Source organism: Myzus persicae, unplaced genomic scaffold (assembly GCF_001856785.1).
Source record: "Myzus persicae strain clone G006 unplaced genomic scaffold, MPER_G0061.0, whole genome shotgun sequence".
In the NCBI taxonomy this organism is placed as follows: Eukaryota; Metazoa; Arthropoda; class Insecta; order Hemiptera; family Aphididae; genus Myzus; species Myzus persicae.
In genome coordinates this window covers 246403-267664 of record NW_019101568.1, presented here as the reverse complement: position 1 = coordinate 267664, position 21262 = coordinate 246403, and the positions used below count along the sequence as shown (strand labels likewise).

The following is a 21262-nucleotide window of genomic DNA, read 5'->3' as shown; positions in this document are numbered from 1 at the left end:
AAATCTTCATGTACCTAAAGAAGTTATAAAAAAAAAGTCATTACTGATGGATATAATGGTTCTAATAATATTTTTGCTTGTATAGAGAATGCTTTGACAATTCTCTTTACTCCTAAGTGAATTAATGTTCAGTGTCAGCTCCAGAATATATTAGATCTATTTTGTGTTTCAGCTAAATACATAATTTAGGACCAGACTTGCAGTGGCAGATTTGGTGCATTAATGTTGGGGAATGGACAAAAATACTTTTAAATTAACCAACATAAAATGGTTAAGGGAGAGGAGGATTTAACCCCCAGCACCCTCATGTGTATTTTTTAGTCTACATTTTCATACTTTAAGTCCAATACTCCAAAGATAGATTGTACATCAACATGTGTATTATAGTCATTACTCATTAACTTGAAAGTAGAATGAAATTCCAATCCTTATATATTTGTTCATCAATGTGTATATTATTTTATTTCTAAAAATTTATTAATTATAGCTACTACTGATAACTTTCTAATTAAACTATTAAGCGAACCCAACAACTTTGGTTAGTGTTATAAATACATTTTTTATAGGGCTCTATCCATTAGTAAAGATAAATAAATAAATTTGAACTATTTGGGAAAACTTAATGGGTCAGTTCAATTAATATTATTTATACATTGATTTTAAGAAGTAATCATAAATATCAAATATGAATAATGAATGTATTTTTTAAAAAGAATAAAACATTTTATTTGCATGAAATTAATTATATTATACAGATAAAAAATAATTAAATCAACAATTACAAAATGTTGGTATTACTTTTTATGAATTAACAAATTGAAATTTACCATAAGTCATTACAAATATGATAATAATAAAAATACTATACAAATGTGTGAGGTTGAGTTGACAAATAATTGTATTTAATTTTTGCACAAAAGTCAATACACAAATTTACACAAATATAGATATAAGTGGTATATAACCTTTTTTAATGTGATGCACAAATTTGTCAAGTACCAACACAAAACAATAGAACCCCTGAATCCATAAACATGAAAATATACTTCGGCACTTGCCAATAAAAATATTACATGACTAGATGAATGGATGATTAGAATCATATCACTAGTGATCTGAATAAATGATTAGTAAAAAATTAAAAATATATGCAAATACTCTGTTCTGTCCACACACACAAGTTTAATTAATAATAACCAGTGAAAAGACTGAAAGGATATTGAATTATATATTATGCGAGTATTATACTTGTACATGTATAAATGTATAATATATATTTATCAGGAAATTGATTTTTCATCAGCTGGTTGTAGCGCAAACATTTCAACTTTGTATAGCTCTGATGGAAAATTTTTTTGTGTTCTGCTTGCTTTACATATTAAATTTGCCCGCTGAAATACAATGCAAAACTGTATGAAGCTCCTCGTTATTGAGCTGTCTTCTGAATCTATTTCTCCTTTATCATCTTGAGAAATGTTTTCTTTAACAACTATAATGCCATTTGAATTTAACAATTTACTAAGACAAAAATCAAACACAATTAGGTATTACTTGAGCCAAAAACATAAGATGTGAGAACAAGCTACAATTTCTCAGTTACTTTAAATTTTAAAAAAAATTATTGTTTTTCTTACCTACACTTTTTCAAGAAATCAACCAAATCATCATCGGTAATGTAACCGAGAACCCACTGGATCCATATAACATCGTACTTTTGATCATCAGTAGGCGTGAATTCTTGTAATCCTGAGCAAAATGATTGTAGGCATTATTATTTATTTCTTAATCTTTCTTTATTAACAAAATTGTCTAACACTCACCAGAACAATAAAAGTTTTCTACATTAGCCCCTCGACATTTCAGTTTGGCTTTCTCCAAAAACTTTTCGTCCTGTTCTAGTATATCAACACATTTAAAGTGTTTGCACAAAAGGTTTTCAGTTATCCTGCCGATGCCAGCACCACAGTCTAATGCTCGACCATTGGACGGACCGTCTTTCATTTGGAACAATTTTCTGAGGAAGAGGTCAGAATCTTTAATATCCTTATTTGTCAAACTGGAGAATCCACCAAGCATGCCATTCACCGAAGCAGGGACATTGGACCAATAGTTTTTACTCTTCTCGTAATCCAATTCATTCATACTTACTATCCACCGGTGTCAATATCGTTAATAAACGTAGAAATATTACTTTTCAATACGAAATTCGAATAAAAATCAAACAACTAATATATTAGTCATTTTTCCCATTCATTGGATATCACTTGATTTTTAACTAAAACTACAACTTAATCACATTTACACAGAACAATTTTTGATATTTTAATTCTTTAGACTTTATTACGACTACGAGATAATGAGATATTCAAAATTTCAAAATTTCAAAATTTAAATATCTAACTATTACTATAGGTAACATTTAATTTTAAAAATCCTATTATATAATAATCTATGTTGATTATTGTATCCCTGATAATATTATCACCGTAGTATCACCACAGATTATTTAAAAACAAAACAGGACTGCTTATGTTCATATATATTCTGTGGTAGAATTATCTATTAAACGTAAACACCCATACACCATATTATATACATAGGACTTAAATCCCCGACCTCCTAACAATAATTACTTGATTGGTGGTCGCCGGTTAGATTTATTCTTTTCACAGTTTTTGATGTATGAATTTTAGATAAATACTCGGTTCTTGGGATTTTTGTATTAATTTCATAATTTGCAAATCTATTTATTTTACCTAAAATGACTTTGTATCATTTTGGTAATTGTGTCACTTTACTGTACGTGCCACACTATTTAACGTACAAATACGCAAATCTGTGAGTAAACGAGATTTTATGCATCTGTTGCTGGAAGTTTTCATTCAATTTCTTTTCCAGATCTGAATATGGAGCATTTTGGAAGTGCATACAAGGTGGCATTATCTATGCGTTTACTCAACTGTGCAAGATGTTAATTTTAGCAACATTCTTTCCGGCCAACGAGGCGTCTATAACCACTTTGAGTCTATCGGTAATGACATACAACTAATAAATGTATTAAAGCCCCATTTAATAACATTTGTTATTTTACATACTAATTTTAATTGATTGTCATTTTACGCCATAAAACACATAGATACATTTTTTTTAGAATTTTTTCAAAAGCTCCGTTGATCTAGCAGATATCGCTGGAATATATTTTATATTGCAAAGCATACCTGGCAAGGGACATGCCAAGGTAATGACGGCTGGCATTGGCTGGGCAGGTGCTGAAATATTATTGACACGATTTCTACTCTTATGGGTAGGTGCAAGAGGCACTGAATTTGATTGGAAGTACACACAAAAATGTTTAGAATCTAATATAAATTTGGTAAGAAACTTAAAATAGTAACTAAGTTTAAAAGTTTATGAAAATTAAGGTTAATCAAAAATGAGCCTTATTTTGCTGTCAATGAATCAACTATCAATTTTAATATTAAAGTTATACAGTGTGATTCCTTTTAAAGGTAACACTTAATAATTCTGTCCAGCGACACTGGATCAAAGTGGGATGTTAATTATGATAATTTTTAAAATTCTAGGATTGTTGAAGAATTCAATAATTTTAATTAAAACTTTAACTCTTCATTTAGTCAATTTTGGTTGTAGAGCTTAAGTAAAAAAGTACCAGATTGACTTAACAAATTCTGTTGTATCCAAATCTGTTGTTGAAATTAGTTGTTGATATTTTTTTAAAAATGCAAGCTGTAGTATTACACATGCGCACAATAAAAGGGTTAAACATTTGAAAATTGTAAAAAAAATGTTTATTTCAATAGTCTCTAACTATTTAAAAACACTTTACTTCAATCCAATGTCACTGGACAGAATTATTGAAGTTCCCTGTAAAAGGAATAACACTATATATAAATACATATTGTAAAGTTTTTGTATTATTAATGAACTTGTAAATAATAAATAATATTATGTAAAATGTTAATTGTGTGTAATTATTTTTAGATGCATCACATAATGACTGCTGCATTAGTTTGGTTATGGTCCAGACATGACTTAAATAAACTACAATCAAAATGTTCACCATTTGTTGCTGTCAGCATTCTTCTCTTACTGTCTGTTTACCGTTCAGTGGTTATAGACTCTCTCGCTGCTTGGCTTTTAATTGATCCCTGGTCTATAATCGCTATCAAAGGAGTTTACACTATTATTTTAGGTTTAGTGATGTTAAAATATTACACTAGACTTTCAACATTAATTGGAATGTATTAAAGAAAATTTAAAAATAATTATACAAATAAACACAAACTTAATTTTTGTATTCTTATAACTATTACTTTATATCGTACATATTTTACAATGAGAAAAACAAATAAAAATAAAAAACATGGACAAAAATTATGTAGTATTGATATTTTTGTATTCATACATAATCCTTTAAATACTCTGTATCTGGATGACGAGCGACTACCAGTCTAGTAACTCATCTGAAATTACATTTTAAAATTCATCATAAATATAAAATCAACTACCAAATATCATTAAGAAAAAAAAGGCTTATATCACATTCTATTTAAACATTTATCATGTATCAAAAGAGGTTTTAATTAGGTTATAATTTGTGTATTCATATTTTTAACATAAGGAACATTCATATTATACCAAAAGCATTGTATATATTTAGTGGCCAAGGAAATTAATATTAGTCCATGTTTAATGTGCCTATCTGTCTTGAGGAAGCTTCATAATACTTACGACTTCCAGGCACTAATAATACAATAACAATGCAAATATGTAATTTAAAAAATATACATATATTTACAGTTAAAATCTCCAAAAAATGCACCAATTTAATTTAATTTTGATAGTAAAATAAAATAATTTAAAAAATGTAATGTATGTATGCTATATGTAGTAGACCAGTGGGGTTATTGGACGACGTGGCCATTGAGATAAATCCAAGTTTTATTATTTTAAGATCAGATTTCTCAATTAAGTGCTTCAATATAAACTCGTTAAAATATTATGTTATCAAAATGCTATCATGTATATTACGAGAATATCATATTATTGTAAACTTACTAAATGTCAACTTGCGGAAGCGGAAACTGCATCATTATTGAAACCTAATAAAATTTAAAATTTAAATAAAAGATCAGATCACGACATGTTATTTTATAGCACAAAAATATGACATTTTTTTAATTTTAAAGCAAATATGATGTTTTTGTTATATTTCAAGAAAAAGATCAAAAATGGCATAAAACATGCTCATAAAAAAAAAAAATTAAAAAAATAATTTGAATATTAAATTAAAATATTGAATATTGTTTTACTGTGATGCATTAGACATATAACTTGTGACTTGAAAAGTTTCATGTCATGCGTTTAAAAAAAAAAGATGCAGATTCATTGAAATCTGAACTCTAATAATTATTATATTTAAGTACATTTTTTTTCAGTTTAGATAAATTTATGTATTAGAATAGAAGTTTTTATTCTATATATATTTTTAATCTATTTTAATAACTCAACAATCCTTTTTTAAATTTTTGTTTCACTAGTTTTCAATACTTATGAAAAGAGGTATGAAAATATATGGAACTCACATTATCCACATGACTTCAGTGTTCACTTATTTCAAGTTCTCTCTCATATATATTTTTAGCAACACACTATAAAAGAAAATTACATTAATGAAACTAATTCTAAATTTCAGTTAAAAATTGAAACAATAGTTTACATGTTGGACTTAGCAATAGGGGAAGGTATATTAGATAAGTGAACAGTCTCCACCTTCTCCCCAAATTGTGTTAAAATATTAAATTAAAACACTCCTGGCTAAAAATCTTGGCTACACGTTTGTTTAAAAGTCGTGTATTTTAAAATAAATTAAGCTTAAAAATGTTTGTATAAAAAAAATGAATTAAGCATAGAACATTTTATCTAAGATAAGAATTGAAGTGCCATGAGTAATTTTTTATTTTTTTTTAATACTTCTTCTTAACCACGCTATAGCCTATAGGGTAACTAGTATTAACCTAAGAACTTTAACAAGTATTAATTATTGGTTACTTGACAAAAGAAATTACAACTTATATTATGTAAGTACTTAGTGTTGTGAATCAAAACACTTGTAATATAATAATTTAACCGGTTTTTGCAAATTGCAATTACTACACTTTAAAGAAAAATTAATCATAACAGATAACTGATCCATCCATTCCTAGTTAACTAATGGGGTGGGCTCTTAATCAAACTATTCATGGCCATAAATTATTAAATCATACATCCATGTTGTGCTTAGGTACAACTTTATCATCACAAAATAATAATAATAAAAGTAATTTAGCCTAAAAGTATTTTATAAGTTTTTCTATAAAAACTATCCTTCATCGATATTTACCTATTTACATTTAAGTTTAGGGTACGTTTGATTTATAATTAGTTTTTTTTTTAATTTGCAAACTTATGATAATGAAATTAGAATATTGAACAATTAAATTACTATGGGTATATTATTATACTAACTGTAGTCTATAAATATAAATTATTATACTCAATATTTTTTTTTTTTTAAAGCGTTTAAATTGTTTGAAGATCAAATCTTGACAACATTTGCATCGTAACATTTTACTTTAACTTGCATACAATATTATTCAATATTTGGGCTTAGTTTTGGGATATTCTTTCAAAAATTAAAAATAAAATTTCAAATAATAAGCATAAAATAATACTTAAACAGATGATACCTCATTGCAGAAGTTCTTCTGTCAAAATCGCAAAAATGTTCTACTATTATGTAGTTATTTAATTAAGAATGTATAAAAGTTTAATTTTTATTGCTAAAGTTTAAATCTTATAAACAGGTTTCTCATAAGTAGTTCTAACTGAAAACCGAAAATCTAAAAAATTTATCATCTTAAATCTCAATTATTTTAATAGCCATTTGAAGCTGGAATTTGTTTGAAATTGAATATTTAAATATATATCAACCTTAGTAATTTTTGTTATTACTTTAAATTATGATTGGTGGGAACTTGAAACTTTTCTATGTTTATATATTACCTATATTATATTTTACTATAAACAATGACATTTTCTTATTATTTAGATTAATTTTAGCTGTTAACTATTTAAACCACAAACCTATAAACACCGTTCTATTGCTGCGAAAGTTAATAACAATAATATATACTTGTATAATGATTATTGTTTAATGATATAATAAAGAATTTTAGGTAAAAATTAATCAACTATCTGCATTACTATTAGACCATATAAATGTATAATAAAATGTACTTAGTAATATGGGCTCTGACAGCTGTCCACTTAGAATTATTTTTGTATGCAATGATTCATTGAATTTAATTCAAATTTAGCATATCCATTACAGTGATCTAAATAACTCAATGACAATACTAACCTACTGAACAGCAGAGTAGTTACTTAACTAGTCATTTTTCGGCAGACATTTTAGCAGACGTTTTTTCGGGGACGGGGACATTTTCACTACTTAAGAATAGGAAAACCTCTGAATACAGGAAATTCTAAATAAAGGACACTTTTATGACATTGATATTAATAATTTTTATCTTAAATTAAGAATTATTTTTGAATATCTGAATGAAAACCTCAATAATTAAGTTATCTTATGTGTACATTATTATACTGTACATGAAAACTTTATCTTATCCGTTCAGTCATTGAAATATTATGGCGTCAACAAAATATTGTAACTAATGCGTTGTCCTATGTGCGTTTCGTTGTGTTTGAGATGCCAATATACAAACGCTTATTGTAGTGCACTATGGCCAGCAAAAGAAAACGATTAACTCTAAAAAAAAAAATAGACATTCTGTAATTTCGAACATCAAATACAAATATGGGCATTCGTGCATTAGCAGACAAATTTAGTGTTAGTAAAACACAAATTGCGGATATTATAGCAAATAAAGAAGAATAAATAAAAAAATAAGAAGTCTACGAGAGGCATTGCTAGCAGTGAAAGGCATACGTAAATATATATCTTCTATCGAAGTACAGAATAGTTCATTGTTCTTACAGTTCAATTAGAAAATGCCTTAACATACAAAATAACTACACCTGCAATTAGTAAACAGACTAAAGTAACAGATTTTTTTCAGAAATGTTAGTTTTTATGTTTTTTAAATGTATTTAATTAATGCAAAAATAAAATAAAAATGTAGATAGCTGGTTTTTTTCATAAATGTTAGTTTTATCGTGTATTTAATTAATGTAAAAATAATATAAAATAAAATTATTGAATTTATTTATTTATTAAAAAAAATGTTTTTCTCTAAATAGCGGACAAAATTTACTGAGATACTGAGAGTATCCCCTATTCAGAGGTTTCACTGTATATAAATTAAAAATTAAATATAAATACCTATAATAAATAAAATGTGTTTTTCATAATTATATTTTTTTATATTGTTTGTTCCAAATATTTTAAGATTTTATATTAATGAGTAGTGTAATCAAGAGGGAGTTCTCCTGTTTAAAATGGAGAACATGTATATTATGTGCCTTTACATATTAGAATAAAAACTTATATAATCAAGATATAAAATAATATAAAATTAAAAATATTGGAGTGTGGTGTGGAGCGGTGGTTGGCTGCAGTCAGTATGTGCACTGATGTCAAATTGTCAAGCATTGCCTGGTATTGCTGGCTCCCAGATAGATGACCACTCAGGTTCTTGGTGACGAATCCATGCCTCACATAATTAAGTGTTTTTATCAAACCATAAACCATAAACCACCAACCATGTGTGTTGAACAGTATCAATAGGTTTGTTGTATAAATTAAAATCAGTCTTAATATTTTGAAAATGTCATTGTGGTTAGAAAATAATATTAAATGTACAGTTTTAAGCCTCTACAATCGCATCATCAAATTTTTTGATGTATTGAGCGACATGACTGTTCGCCAACATCAATATATGGGTATTGAACAAATAAATGAAATACAATTAGAATTAACTAACTGATTGTTAAATTAGTAATAAATATAATGTTGAAAATGTAATAATGGCTGATATATACCATTATGCTGTATAGAAAGATATTATGTGGTAATATTTTAATTTTCAAACTGCAATAAATTTATAAATGTGTAATACAAGTAAAAAATTAGAATTTAAGGGTCCATCATGATTCATGACCATCAATATGAGCTAGTATGATAGTTTATAAATTATATTTATGCATATTAATTAAATTAAAAAATAAAATAAATAATTGAAAAATAAAAAAACATTAAAAGTAAGTGGCTTTTTTTTAGGTGAATTTTAAATTGATTTATAGATAAATAAAATTGATTTTATAAAATAAATATTTAATGCCTTATCATCACTTATCCTATATATTATATAGTACATATTATCTAAAAAAATAATGCAATATCATTTTAATTAAAAAGTAGGTGAACATCAAATTCCAAGTAATTTCAGTACTTCATGATGGTTAAATATGAAATAATGAATATGAAATATGGTATTTGGCCAAGTGAGTTTTGACCTTAGGTACTATACCTGTCAAAAGGGTACACAATGGACCTTTTTCAGTATGAATGAACCTTACTGTTAGATTATGACAACTAAAACTAACACTAAAGTATAAGATTTTTAATTATTTAAATAGTAAAGAAATGTTTATTAAAATACTTAACATACAGGGTCTAACAGGATGATCTAACTAATGAAATAACTTTTATTAAAATCAATATTTTTCTATATATATATTTATTGACTCAGGTGATACACATATACCAATAATTTTTTTAAAATTTTAAAATAGCCAATTGGTAAATCTGGTTTTTAGAGATCTATCGATTGTAAAAACATTTATCTAAGTTAAATGGTTTGATTTTTATGATTTTTAAAAATGTTTAATTTTTTTTGAAGTAATAATCATTAATTTGAAATATTTAGATTTTAACAAAAGCATTTTTTTCCAATAAAATATCTTATAAACTATTTTTGGGGGGGGGGGGAGTGGCCGAGTGGGTAACGTGTCGGCTGCAACACGCACCATCGCCGGTTCAAACCTCGGTCACGGGCGGCACTTCTCTCCGGGCAGTCACGGTGTCCGGAGAGAGGCCGCCATCCTCCAACCTGACATGGCAGAAATCTACCGGAGCCCACTAGAAATTCTGCCAAACAAACACACACGTGTTCCATAACCCTACAGTACCACAACCTACAGCTAATGGCCTCAGTTGTCGAAACTTAAAAACAAAAAACCTATTTTTAAAAGTTTATACTTTTTGAATTTAAAATGGTTTATAATGCTGAATCAAATTTACTTAACATAGATAATGAGATTTCAAACAATTGTTAAAAACAAACTATATGACTTATATAAATATTCTTACAATCAACATTTTTCTAAAACCCAGATTTACAAATTGGCTATTTTAATTGTTTTATTTTTAGTTAGCACGAGTATTTTTTAAATAAAGGATATAACAAAAAAATTAAAATATTGATTAACCAAAATTAATTCATTGGTCAGGACTTCTCGTTACACCCTCTATAGGTACATCAAATTACCAATCTGAGCTTTTTTTTATTTGGCTCTTGAGATTCATTTAAAGGTTCCCATATTTTAATAGATCTATCTAAGCCACTAGTTGCTAGAGTTGGCATATGTGGATGTGGTTCTAATACATTGATCTATAAACAAAAAAATATGAGAAGGAATATAATTTTAAGATAAAAACATCAAACTTACACATCCACTTTTATCAGCACGTTTTTTTTGGACAATAGCTTCAGTTTTTTTATCCCATATAAATATAAATCCACAGTCTGATCCAGATACCACATAATCACTTCTCGGTCCATAGAAATTGACACCTTTGACTAGAACCAAAATATATTATATTTTGGTAATGTATGTAAAAATAATATTTTCTGAAGTATCTATATAATAACAGTGTCTACTAAAACGATAAAGAGAAAAGCTGTAAATAAAAGAGACATGTATTATATAAATAAAACTAGATTAATAAAAATCATCGCTTTTTGGATATCATCACAATTGATAGAGAACAACCTCAGATCCACACATAACACAAATAATATGCATTAATGTAAAATTGTTTTTTTTTAATCTATATCTATTCAACTATTAAAAAAATTACAGAAGATACTGTTTTTGAGGGTTTAACATATTGGTTTTATATTTAATTAATATTTGACTTTAAAAATAAAATTTTTTTTGTAAATTTAATGGGTATTTAATTGTTTTGAGACAATATTTAGACAAATTGATATACCAATATACCATACCCTCAAAAATATGATTCCATATAATTCTTGAGGAATTTTTGAGTAAAATCACTCGATAACATGAAAAAAAATATTTTACACAACATTTTGTCTCTGTTATGTGTGGGCCAGAGAGAAAACACAAACATTATACTGATACTAAAAGTAAATAAAACTATATACCTGTCATTCTATTTATATGGCCACCATAATTGCGTAATACAGAATTCGATCGACCATAAGCATCGAATAGATAAATATCGTCTTCACTATAAGAAGCTAAAATTTCAGTACCACAATAACTGTACACAGCAGATGTAATTTGTTTTAAATGTGGTACTAAACTATCACAGTCCTCATCATAGTCAGAATCAACATTGTTAGGACTAGCACTAAAACTGTCAGCAATATTAACAGCACCATCATCAATGTCATCAACATCACTATCATCAGTGTCATTAATAGCACTATCGTCCGTACTATTAACAGCATTATTATCAGCCTATCAAAAGTTATTTCAAAAATTAAAAAATACTGAACATTTTAATCAAAATGTGTTAAGTATGGCTGTATAATCTGTTTACTTTTTCTGTTTTAGTATTTTTAAGCTCACGATGAAACATTTTAACGGGATCCACAATTAGTTGTCTTTTATCGTACATTCTTACATATTCATCATTTCCATTTACAATAAACTCATAAGGCTTCATAGGATTTATGTCAATACCATAAAGATGCATAGAAGAACCACGAGCATTTCTGATATGTAGTATACTAATCAACAAAATAATAGACAAATAAACTTTTACATATATTTTATGGCAAAACTAAAATAGGATTTAATTAATTTTAAAATACTGATTAATTATTATTTATGTTAATAATTATATTGTTAAATTTATAGAAACAAACAAAAAGATGGGCAAGTGGATACTGTTCAGCTTCACATGAGGTGTTATGTAGATCACTGTAATGGATGTGTTAAATTTGAATTCAATAATTTATTGTATGGCATAAAAGTGTTATTGGCAGTTATCAGCAGTTTTTGTTACAGCAATTATTTATTATTTCAAAAATTATAAACTTTTTTTTTAAATTTTCTTTTTAGAAATCTTGAAGTTCAAATATTTTATATGGCCTTAGTTATTTTAGTTAGTTATAATTATTTAATAATTAAAAGTTGGCAGATGATTCATGAACTAATATTAGCATAGATTATCTGATCATCATTAAAAAACCAATGGTTAATAATTGTGGATTCACCAATAAACAAAAGGTAGCAAAAATAAGGATCATAAAATCCTAGAATTGCGTGCATTTTAAAATTGTTCCAAAAGATATTTTAAGAAAATAATGTAGGTATTCTAAAATAATTATGATATAAAAAAATGCATGTTCATTTCTTACTTGGTAATTCTTCTATTTTCATTAATAGGAAATTGACGAACATCAATATTTTTAACAATTCCATCATCTCCACAACTGAGAACTACATATGGTGTTTCATGATGTACACCAACTTTGTTGCAAGAGCGATCATGACGGGCTATTATTTTACTTATTTTGGCATTACTATCACCTAAAGAAGACCATACAACTAAGCCATCCCGTCCACTTGATATAACATCTTTATCTCCGTGCGTAGTAAGAAATTTAGTCTACAGAAATAATAATTAGCGTTGAGTGATATAGAACATAATATACTGAAAGTATAATTTACTTGAAAAATATTTCTAGTGTGCATACTATTGTAATTGAGTAAGCACTTTTTATTTGACCAATTCCATAAACATATTTTACAATCATCTGATCCACTTGCTATCATGTCACCAGTTTTATTAAAGTCTAGTGAATTTACGCATCCTTGATGGCCTTTTAACTGTTTACTCAATTTGAGTTTATGTACAGCAACCGCTGATTGATAGAACTTATAACCCCATTGAGCACGGCGGTTATACTGGCCGATTTCTCTAAAAAAATTTTAAATTATTTTATTGACTAAATATGATATTTACCTATAAACCTGTTATATAATTCTTTAGGGAGACACCAATAACTGGATTTTGGAGGAGCGATTTTAATTTTTTTTATTTGTCTTTGTCTGAACAATCTTAATACAGATGGATTTCTTGAATCATGAGATGAGTCATCTGGACAATTTAAATCTTCTGAAGAGTAGTTGAATTCACTCTAAAATTATAAAATAAAAATAAAAATAAAAATAAAATAAATTATGTATGGACTTTGAAAACTCACATCACTAGATGAAGAATCCAAATGATTTAAACTATTAACAATTTCACTATCTGACGAATCATCTATTTCTAAGTCTGAGCTTCCAACATCAATTTCAGAATCGTATTCTTGAGGATAAGCAAAATATTGGTTGAAAAAAGGAGACACATTGTTATTGTCACTATCTGATGAGCTGAAGTCAGTGTCAGACATATTTCTATGGACATAATAAATAACGTTTAACACTGGTAAAACAATTTGATATTTGATAAGACATCTGTTATATTATACATTTTACTTTTTTAATACTCAATCTGCCCTAATATGTATTTTATTCTCCATTTTTAGATACTACATTAAAGCATTGTGCAAGTATACTAAATATGGAAATATAATTAATTACATAATATACTAATAAATATTAAAACTAAAGTTATCTATAAAGGGGTGAAGCCAAATATTCTAAATACCGAGGTCCAGGGATTGGACTTTATAAGCACTAAAAATAACTATGATATTATATAAAAATATAACTAATATGAACTTCAATATGCCATAAAAATATAGAAAATGGCAACAAAAATTTTTTTCATATAAATTATATAAACTTAATTGTTAGAAAAATAAATGAATTAAATATTTTAATGAATTGAATTGATCTTCAGGGCAACACTATAATTATCTGAAAAACAAATAAGGGTTCAGTTATAACCTGGATAAGTTATTTTTCTATGCAACTTCCCAACTACGGATTAAGGGAAACACATCAGATTGAAAATGAAACTTGACAAAAATATCACTTAAAATCTAAAATGATTATAACATGCAATAATAACTTTGCTATTTTCAATTGTTTTCTGTAAAAATAAGCAAATTCTAAATAATCTGAACCCTTCTGATTAAAACATAAAAGCTTGTCAAGGATGTAAAAAAATAATAAGAAGAAACTGGCAAAGTATCTTTTATTCTTTTAGGTATGTTATTTGTGGTTATTAAATTAATTAATATTTATAAAATAATAGTCTTCAAAATTGAAATACACAATTATGTCTGGATTTAATTACTAGGCCTGCACATGTTACAATTGTTAAGCAATCTTTAATCTCTTTTTAATAACTTTATATTTATTAACAAACTGTAATTATTGAATTCATCGACCTCTGAACTTAAGTTGTTTTAAAAATTATATAAATTTAATTTTCTACAATACCTAATAGGTACCTTATGTGGTGGTTTTATTTCAAAAATATTTTACTAGATGACAACAAATAACAATGATTATCTACATATAAAACTAAACACCAGCATTGTCATTACGATAGAAATATCACATTTTTTATTCAAAAATTGTCCATTTCAGTACACAGTATGCAGTCAAATGTACATTACTGAATATTAATGATAAATGAATATTATTGTAAATAAAATAAACTAAATTAAATTTTAACCAACAATAATATTACAGACAATATGATAAATGATAAAAAGGGGCACAATAATTGTAAAATTGTTAATTAAGGCGAACTCAACTGTGGCCAAGGTGATTTGAATTACTGTCAAGACAATATTGTGTCACCGCTTAAAATTTCTCTCAAGAATTATGGAAATTGAAATCATAACTGCAATGTGCAAGACAAATAATAAATTATTATATTAACATACAAGATACACCTCAAGGACCGAATACGTTTAAGATGTATATGGTACAACCATGATATAATGGAACATACGGTACAAAAACATTTTATGTAGGTATCAACTATCAGCTCACTAATCCTTCAACGCCGACTTTAGAATAGAATTAGATTAGAACTAATAAATTAATTTCAATACTTCGTTTTACTGTTCTGTCGTTGCCGGGTTCAATAATTATTGTTGTGGTCAGTAGTCACGGAAACGGAGTACTGACTACAGAGCACATACAGAGCTAAAAGACTACTGTCCACAATTTATGGTGTCTGCCGTCTTTATCCGCTATCGTTATCAACTTCAAATGCAGCTAAAGTGCAGCCACAAAATAAATGAATATTAAAATTATTATTTATTAATATACTATTTCGTTATCATTTCGGACTAGAATGAAGATAGAATGAACTGAAATTCTGATAGATAATAAAGATAATATAATAATTAAAATATATGTATTTATATGACTAGTAAAACAGTCGTGACCATAGATAAGTTTGAAGAGCATCATCAAATATCAGGTGTCACTGGTCATTGGAGGCTGGACCTGGAAATTCTTACTCTAAGGTCCACCTGTGAACTGTGAGCACTGAGCGCAGTGTTGCCAGGAGAAATTTGAAGTTTTGATCTTATCTTCAAAAAGTTTTAATTTAATCACACTTATGACTCATAACTCTCTTTGAAATTAAAACATAATGAAAAGCTCAAGAGGTGTCCTAGATAATAATCTTCCCTTTAATTTTTATGAGAGGCCAATGCCCATTCAGTATTCACATTTCACTCTAATTTTAAAACTAACGGAGCGAAACGTACTATTTTCTATGTTATAGGTACGCTCTTATAAGACGGAGATAACAAATATTCGTGTAACGTCCTCTGAATATGATTGTGATTAATTTAAATCTTGACAATTTGTAATTCAGTTGTTATACCTATATTTGTATTTTTAGTAGGTATAATCATTTGATATTTTAATATTAAATATTGTTCATTAAAAATTAATGTGTTTAAACATTTTAAACATTGGTTCATTTTTTTTTTTTCAATTAAATTTAATTAAATTTAATTGCACTAATCGTTACTCGTTAGTGAAATAATAAAATTTTGAAGAAATTAATAAATATTAATAATTTATAAAATCTGAGTATCCTAATCCTTCCTATAATAATCGGGCGGTGGTATTGTGATAAACTCTCCCAATGCGCGATGGTTAACCCCTGAGTGTCAATATTATGATTACCTGAAGTCAATGTGTAGACTCTCCTGAGTTGTTTTAAATTCAGTAGTGATTCAGTTGTGATTATCATTTTATAAATACGAATGGATCTTCGCAGGAAAAAATTTTGAATAGGAACTAGTATCGATGGTACTATAGTATCATAAACAATAAAATAATATGGCTACTTGCAATTAATTGATTATCCTTCTCGTTTAATATAGATTAAAATATGGTATTTTGAACTTAAAAGTATGGAAAAATATGAGATATGATATCTTTTTTATTACTTTTAGTTTTATACTTTTCCACTATTCTGTATAAACCCAGCAGATAGTCCTATTTATAGTACATCCAGTGTCTAACATTTAATCTTGATTATTTTATAATTTATTTTTTTCTGTAATAATCGGCTAAATAATTTCATTCTGTTTCTCCAGTTTATTACACAGTCATTTTCTGCTTTTTTCTTTTTTTTCTATCTCATTTGATAACTGTGCTTAATTATGATCGCATGCACCACTTGTGGACTACAATATAATTCAAGATCAGGTTTTTATAAACAGATGAGAACTAAACACGAAAAATAAAAAAAAGATATATATTTGTGATAAGTGTAGTATATCATTTTCAAAAAAAAATTGATCTCATAAAACATTTAACCCATTTAAGAATTAAGACATGAAATGCAAATTAACACCTTGAAGAGTAAACTTCTTTGCTATTTCGAAGAATGCAATAAGACGTTTAGTTCGTTTAAGATTTGTTAATTTCTATTTTCGCTTAACTATTTTAATAAAATATAATATTTTAATTTATAATGAAAATTATGTTATCGTTCTATCAATGTCATTACATTATGATAGCTGCAAAAAAGGGGCTAAATATAGGCAATATTATGTACGGATACGAACAATTTTTTCCTGCAAAGACCCATTCGTTTTTAAATTTGTATTATCAATTGTATTACCGATAACCTATATTTGTAATTTAAATATTTTATTACCGTTAACATATTTTTAATTTCAATATTAAAAACGATATTGAGTAAAGAGGCTCAAGTTTTCCAACCTTCCAACTGCGTAATACGAATGATGTAACGTGCTCCTCTAGTTTTGTAGACCCGGGAGAGTTTACAGTCTCAACAGGTAGTACCTGGAAGAGTTTACAATCGCCCTAATAATTAAAATATTCCGGGGATCAAACGTCCTATGCCTAATAACTAGAAGTACCTAATATAACTCCCCGGGATGAAACGTCTTATCTTAATATTTGCTGGACACGAATCGTCCGCTATTCGCTAATCGCTAATACCCCCTAAGCCTCCCTAATTGCGCCTTCAGTAGGCACGTGGCGTAACGTAGTGTATATAGTACCTAATACCTAATAATATTTTAATGAAAATATAATAATATTGGTAACTGATAAGCAAGTGACGTGTTGAGCGGAATTACCAAATCTGGAATTTTGCGATGACTACCATGTTGCTTATAATTTAAAAAACATGGCTGGATATAGTGCTTCAAGTCCTTGTACAATATACTTGCCACTATCGAGGGTCGCGGGGACGCGGGGTTATGTAATTACGAACTTAAGCAGTTAAGCCGCATAAGAATGTTCTAAAAATCGGTTGTTAAACACAAATTCTGAACAATTCATTCTATTGAACACTGAAACTAAGTTTATTTTAAATAATATTCTAATTGTACATAAATTGTTATTTATCTTACATTTTTGTTTGTCATATTAATAATGACTTGATAATATGTAACAGCGTGTTTAGTAAATATCATATTAAAAAAACGGGTAAGAGGATGTCGCTCTGCTGTACGTCAGATTTCTATAGAAGGTCGCTGTAATGAATGATATTACGTTTGAATTAAATGATAAGCATATTATAATAATATCATTGTATAAGAAAAACGATTCTAGGGACGGTAGGGTCGTAGGGATATTTTTTATTATTATTACTTACTATTTATGCAGTAGCCTGTAAGTTGAAAATATATTATTCATAATATTATTCTTATATTATTAGTGAAGCTGGAAAAATATTAGGTATAATTATGCGAAATAGTGCTGTTTAGGAACCGAATTACAACCAAATGATAAAAATCGGGTTTCTTTGTGATAAAATGTAATATTGCACAAATTTGAACTTAAAATGTCTGTAAAAAATAACTGTATTTATAGATTTTGTAGACTTTTTAGTTACGGAAAATCCTGTTAAGTGGGACGTTGTTTTAAATTTTTAATCCTTACCTATGAAAATTGAAAATTTTATAAATTTTGAACTACAAAATCATTTTTGAATTTTCAATTTGACACATGTTGTCAAAATTTGAACTTTAACTTATTATAAAAAAAACCGTGCGTTTTCAACCTCTATTGGAACAAATAACAATATATCAAGAGTCTTGTATTCAATTTTTATGCTTTTTGAAAAACCCAATACAATTTTATTGAAAAAAAATGAAAATCGAAAATGTCAGTCAACAGCTTATAACGAGTCAAAATATTTTATCAAGTATATCACATGATAGGTAATTAAACATATTATGTAAACTTCAAGTGTCTGCAGTTATTTGTTTTTAATTACAACAAAATAAAAATTTTTTCTCATTATCGCTACACGAGAAGTCGAGTGAAAATGTCAACTTCAAACGCTCATAAAAATTTAATTTGACTTCCCAGTAAAAATTTTTTTTTGAAAAGGGTAGACAAACTTATAAGGAATTTTGAATTACATTTTTAAATCTTATATGATATAAAAAGAAATATTTCTATGTATTTCTAACACATAATAATTTGCTGATTTTCGTCATTTTTACGAATTTTGTTAAAATTCTAAATTCAAGCAACGTTTTTACAAAATTATTGTGGATTTTTTTTAATTTCCACAAACAACAACTTACGAAGAACCTCGTTTTCCTTTTTCGAAGTTTTTTGACCGAGCGAAAAAATGTTTATCGATAGTTGTTACATTGATTATATATTATATATTTAATCAATGGTTGTTACTTGTTTAAAAAAAACAAATAATTATCGAAAATTTCATATTCCTATAAATAGTTCAACGCTAGTCAAAATATTTTAGAAATTGTATTGTATATAGTAATGCTAACACAGTCATTCAGTGAAAATTTCATGTATCTCTAATCTCTATGCTAATTTTTTTTAGAGTTACACTAAACTGGTTTTCCTAAAAATCCCCGTTTTTCCTGTCTCAAATGTTGACTTCCCGAATGCACTAATTAGACTCATTTTCCTACCAGAAAAGTTGCCGTTGATGAAAATCAAAACATTTTTTTGCACTATACCCGGGTCCCTGATGATGGACACACAAAAAATAAAAAAACACACATCATTGTAAAATTAATACATTTATCGCTTCGCTCAAAATCTAATTTGCTTTGTTGTACGAGTTGTACGTTTTTGGTATTTGGTGGACTAACCAAAATTATCATTGAAACTCAGAAGTAAACTCAATTATTGGTTCCGGGACATTTGCGGTCGGCACCTTTTGCGTGCCATTTGCGGTCAATTTATTTCTATCTACCTGACTATAAAATTCGGGTGCTATATATAATATTTTATATACTATATACTTAATTTATGTTAATAGGTAGCTATAATATAATACTTTTTTACTATAATTGATATAATTATATACTTGTCAATCACAATTTACTGTACTTACATAAAAAACATACCCTATTTTATGATTATTTTATTGAACAGTGTTTGGAAAATCCAATTATTTCAAGGGGAATGTGGAACTGTCATAAAAGAATACACAGAACCAATAATATTGTTGAGGGTTGGAATAGTAAAATAAATAAAATATTAAATACACCTCGACCAACATTTATGAACTTATATAGCTGTCTTAAAATAGAGTCTGAAAATACGGAGCTTTTATATGAAAGAAGCTACTTGAATATAGAAGGTAAAAGGAGAAAAAAAATGTACATACAATTAGACGAAAGAATTAGAAAAACATTAGTAGACTATGAATTAGATAATGATTTTAAAAAATGCTTAAAAAAATAGCTATTATTCAAAAATTAGAATAAGGTTATGTTTATTATGTATGTATACTGCGAGTCTGTGAATTGTGACAAATATATTATTATGTGCATTTTTTATAATAATAATTTTTTATTTAGGACTGGCAGTATTAAAAAATACTGCCAGTCCTAAGCCTGGAAAAGTGTGAAGGGAAGTTTAAATATAATATATTTTACAAGTATAGTAATAATCAGTAGTATAATTTCAGTTATAGCAAAAAAGCATTATAGCTACCTATTAACATAAATTCAGTATATAGTATATAAAATATTATATATAGCACCCAAATTGTATAGTCCGGTAGATAGAAATAAATTGACCGCAAATGGCACGCAAAAGGTGCCGACCGCAAATGTCCCGACCGCATCGGTGCCGACACCTCAATTATTATTTATAGTATCCACAATCACTTCTTGCACTTATAGAGACTACCCTATTAGAAGATAATGGATACCTAGTGGCTAGTGCTAACTGCTAGTATTAGATTATTATTATTTATTACCTACCTAAATTAGTAGGTAGATTAGGTGCCATTTCATTTAGCTCATAGGTATTATATATTTAAAAAGTACATAATAATAAATAATAGGTAGGTACCTAACAGTGTATAAAAAATTATATCGATAAGACTTAAAAATATGAGTTTATTTTATATTGTCGAGGAGGAATAAAAATATATCATCTATTTCATGCTCTCCCCTCACAATTATTAAAAATAAATATTAATGAGAAAGTATGAGTAAAAGTTAGTAAAAATTAG

General features: G+C 27.3%; 3 protein-coding genes across 6 annotated transcripts; 1 reads left to right on the top strand and 2 right to left on the bottom strand.

Moving 5' to 3' along the window:
• Positions 1-875: 875 nt before the first annotated feature.
• On the bottom strand, positions 876-2439 carry LOC111029544 (N-terminal Xaa-Pro-Lys N-methyltransferase 1). Its single transcript, XM_022308570.1, has 3 exons — positions 1821-2439; positions 1635-1746; positions 876-1518 (listed from the first exon to the last, which is right to left on the bottom strand). The coding sequence occupies exons 1-3, from the start codon at positions 2140-2142 to the stop codon at positions 1281-1283; spliced, it is 672 nt and encodes a 223-aa protein (XP_022164262.1). The 5' UTR covers positions 2143-2439; the 3' UTR covers positions 876-1280.
• A 106-nt stretch (positions 2440-2545) lies between these two features.
• Positions 2546-4395, top strand: LOC111029543 (transmembrane protein 147). The gene is made up of 4 exons (XM_022308569.1): positions 2546-2838; positions 2899-3031; positions 3152-3373; positions 4003-4395. The coding sequence occupies exons 1-4, from the start codon at positions 2762-2764 to the stop codon at positions 4267-4269; spliced, it is 699 nt and encodes a 232-aa protein (XP_022164261.1). The 5' UTR covers positions 2546-2761; the 3' UTR covers positions 4270-4395.
• LOC111029542 (DDB1- and CUL4-associated factor 8-like) lies at positions 4269-15734 on the bottom strand. Of its 4 annotated transcripts, XM_022308564.1 has the most exons (12): positions 15363-15731; positions 13551-13746; positions 13318-13484; positions 13015-13264; positions 12702-12952; positions 11879-12068; positions 11478-11796; positions 10756-10886; positions 10575-10697; positions 5607-5672; positions 5080-5123; positions 4269-4484 (listed from the first exon to the last, which is right to left on the bottom strand). In XM_022308564.1, exons 2-10 carry the CDS (start codon positions 13740-13742, stop codon positions 5622-5624), a joined length of 1674 nt encoding a protein of 557 aa, XP_022164256.1. In that variant the 5' UTR covers positions 13743-13746; positions 15363-15731; the 3' UTR covers positions 4269-4484; positions 5080-5123; positions 5607-5621. The 4 variants fall into 4 exon arrangements, with proteins under 4 accessions (XP_022164256.1, XP_022164257.1, XP_022164258.1 ...); XM_022308565.1 differs by lacking the exons at positions 5080-5123; positions 5607-5672; XM_022308566.1 differs by lacking the exons at positions 4269-4484; positions 5080-5123; positions 5607-5672 and adding an exon at positions 7035-7834.
• Positions 15735-21262: the final 5528 nt, after the last annotated feature.

Excerpts from the sequence above, each read along its gene's own strand:
- LOC111029542 (XM_022308564.1), bottom strand. The coding sequence starts at position 13,742 with ATGTCTGACACTGACTTCAGCTCATCAGATAGTGACAATAACAATGTG. Across the intron at positions 12,069-12,701 it reads GAAAATAGAAGAATTACCAA|TATACTACATATCAGAAATG; the intron begins GTAAGAAATGAA and ends TTTGTTGATTAG. Across the intron at positions 10,698-10,755 it reads GTGCTGATAAAAGTGGATGT|ATCAATGTATTAGAACCACA; the intron begins GTAAGTTTGATG and ends TTTTGTTTATAG.
- LOC111029543 (XM_022308569.1), top strand. The coding sequence starts at position 2,762 with ATGACTTTGTATCATTTTGGTAATTGTGTCACTTTACTGTACGTGCCA. Across the intron at positions 2,839-2,898 it reads ACGTACAAATACGCAAATCT|ATCTGAATATGGAGCATTTT; the intron begins GTGAGTAAACGA and ends TTTCTTTTCCAG. Across the intron at positions 3,374-4,002 it reads TAGAATCTAATATAAATTTG|ATGCATCACATAATGACTGC; the intron begins GTAAGAAACTTA and ends AATTATTTTTAG.
- LOC111029544 (XM_022308570.1), bottom strand. The coding sequence starts at position 2,142 with ATGAATGAATTGGATTACGAGAAGAGTAAAAACTATTGGTCCAATGTC. Across the intron at positions 1,747-1,820 it reads AGAAAACTTTTATTGTTCTG|GATTACAAGAATTCACGCCT; the intron begins GTGAGTGTTAGA and ends CATTTTGCTCAG. Across the intron at positions 1,519-1,634 it reads GATTTCTTGAAAAAGTGTAG|TAAATTGTTAAATTCAAATG; the intron begins GTAAGAAAAACA and ends TTTTTGTCTTAG.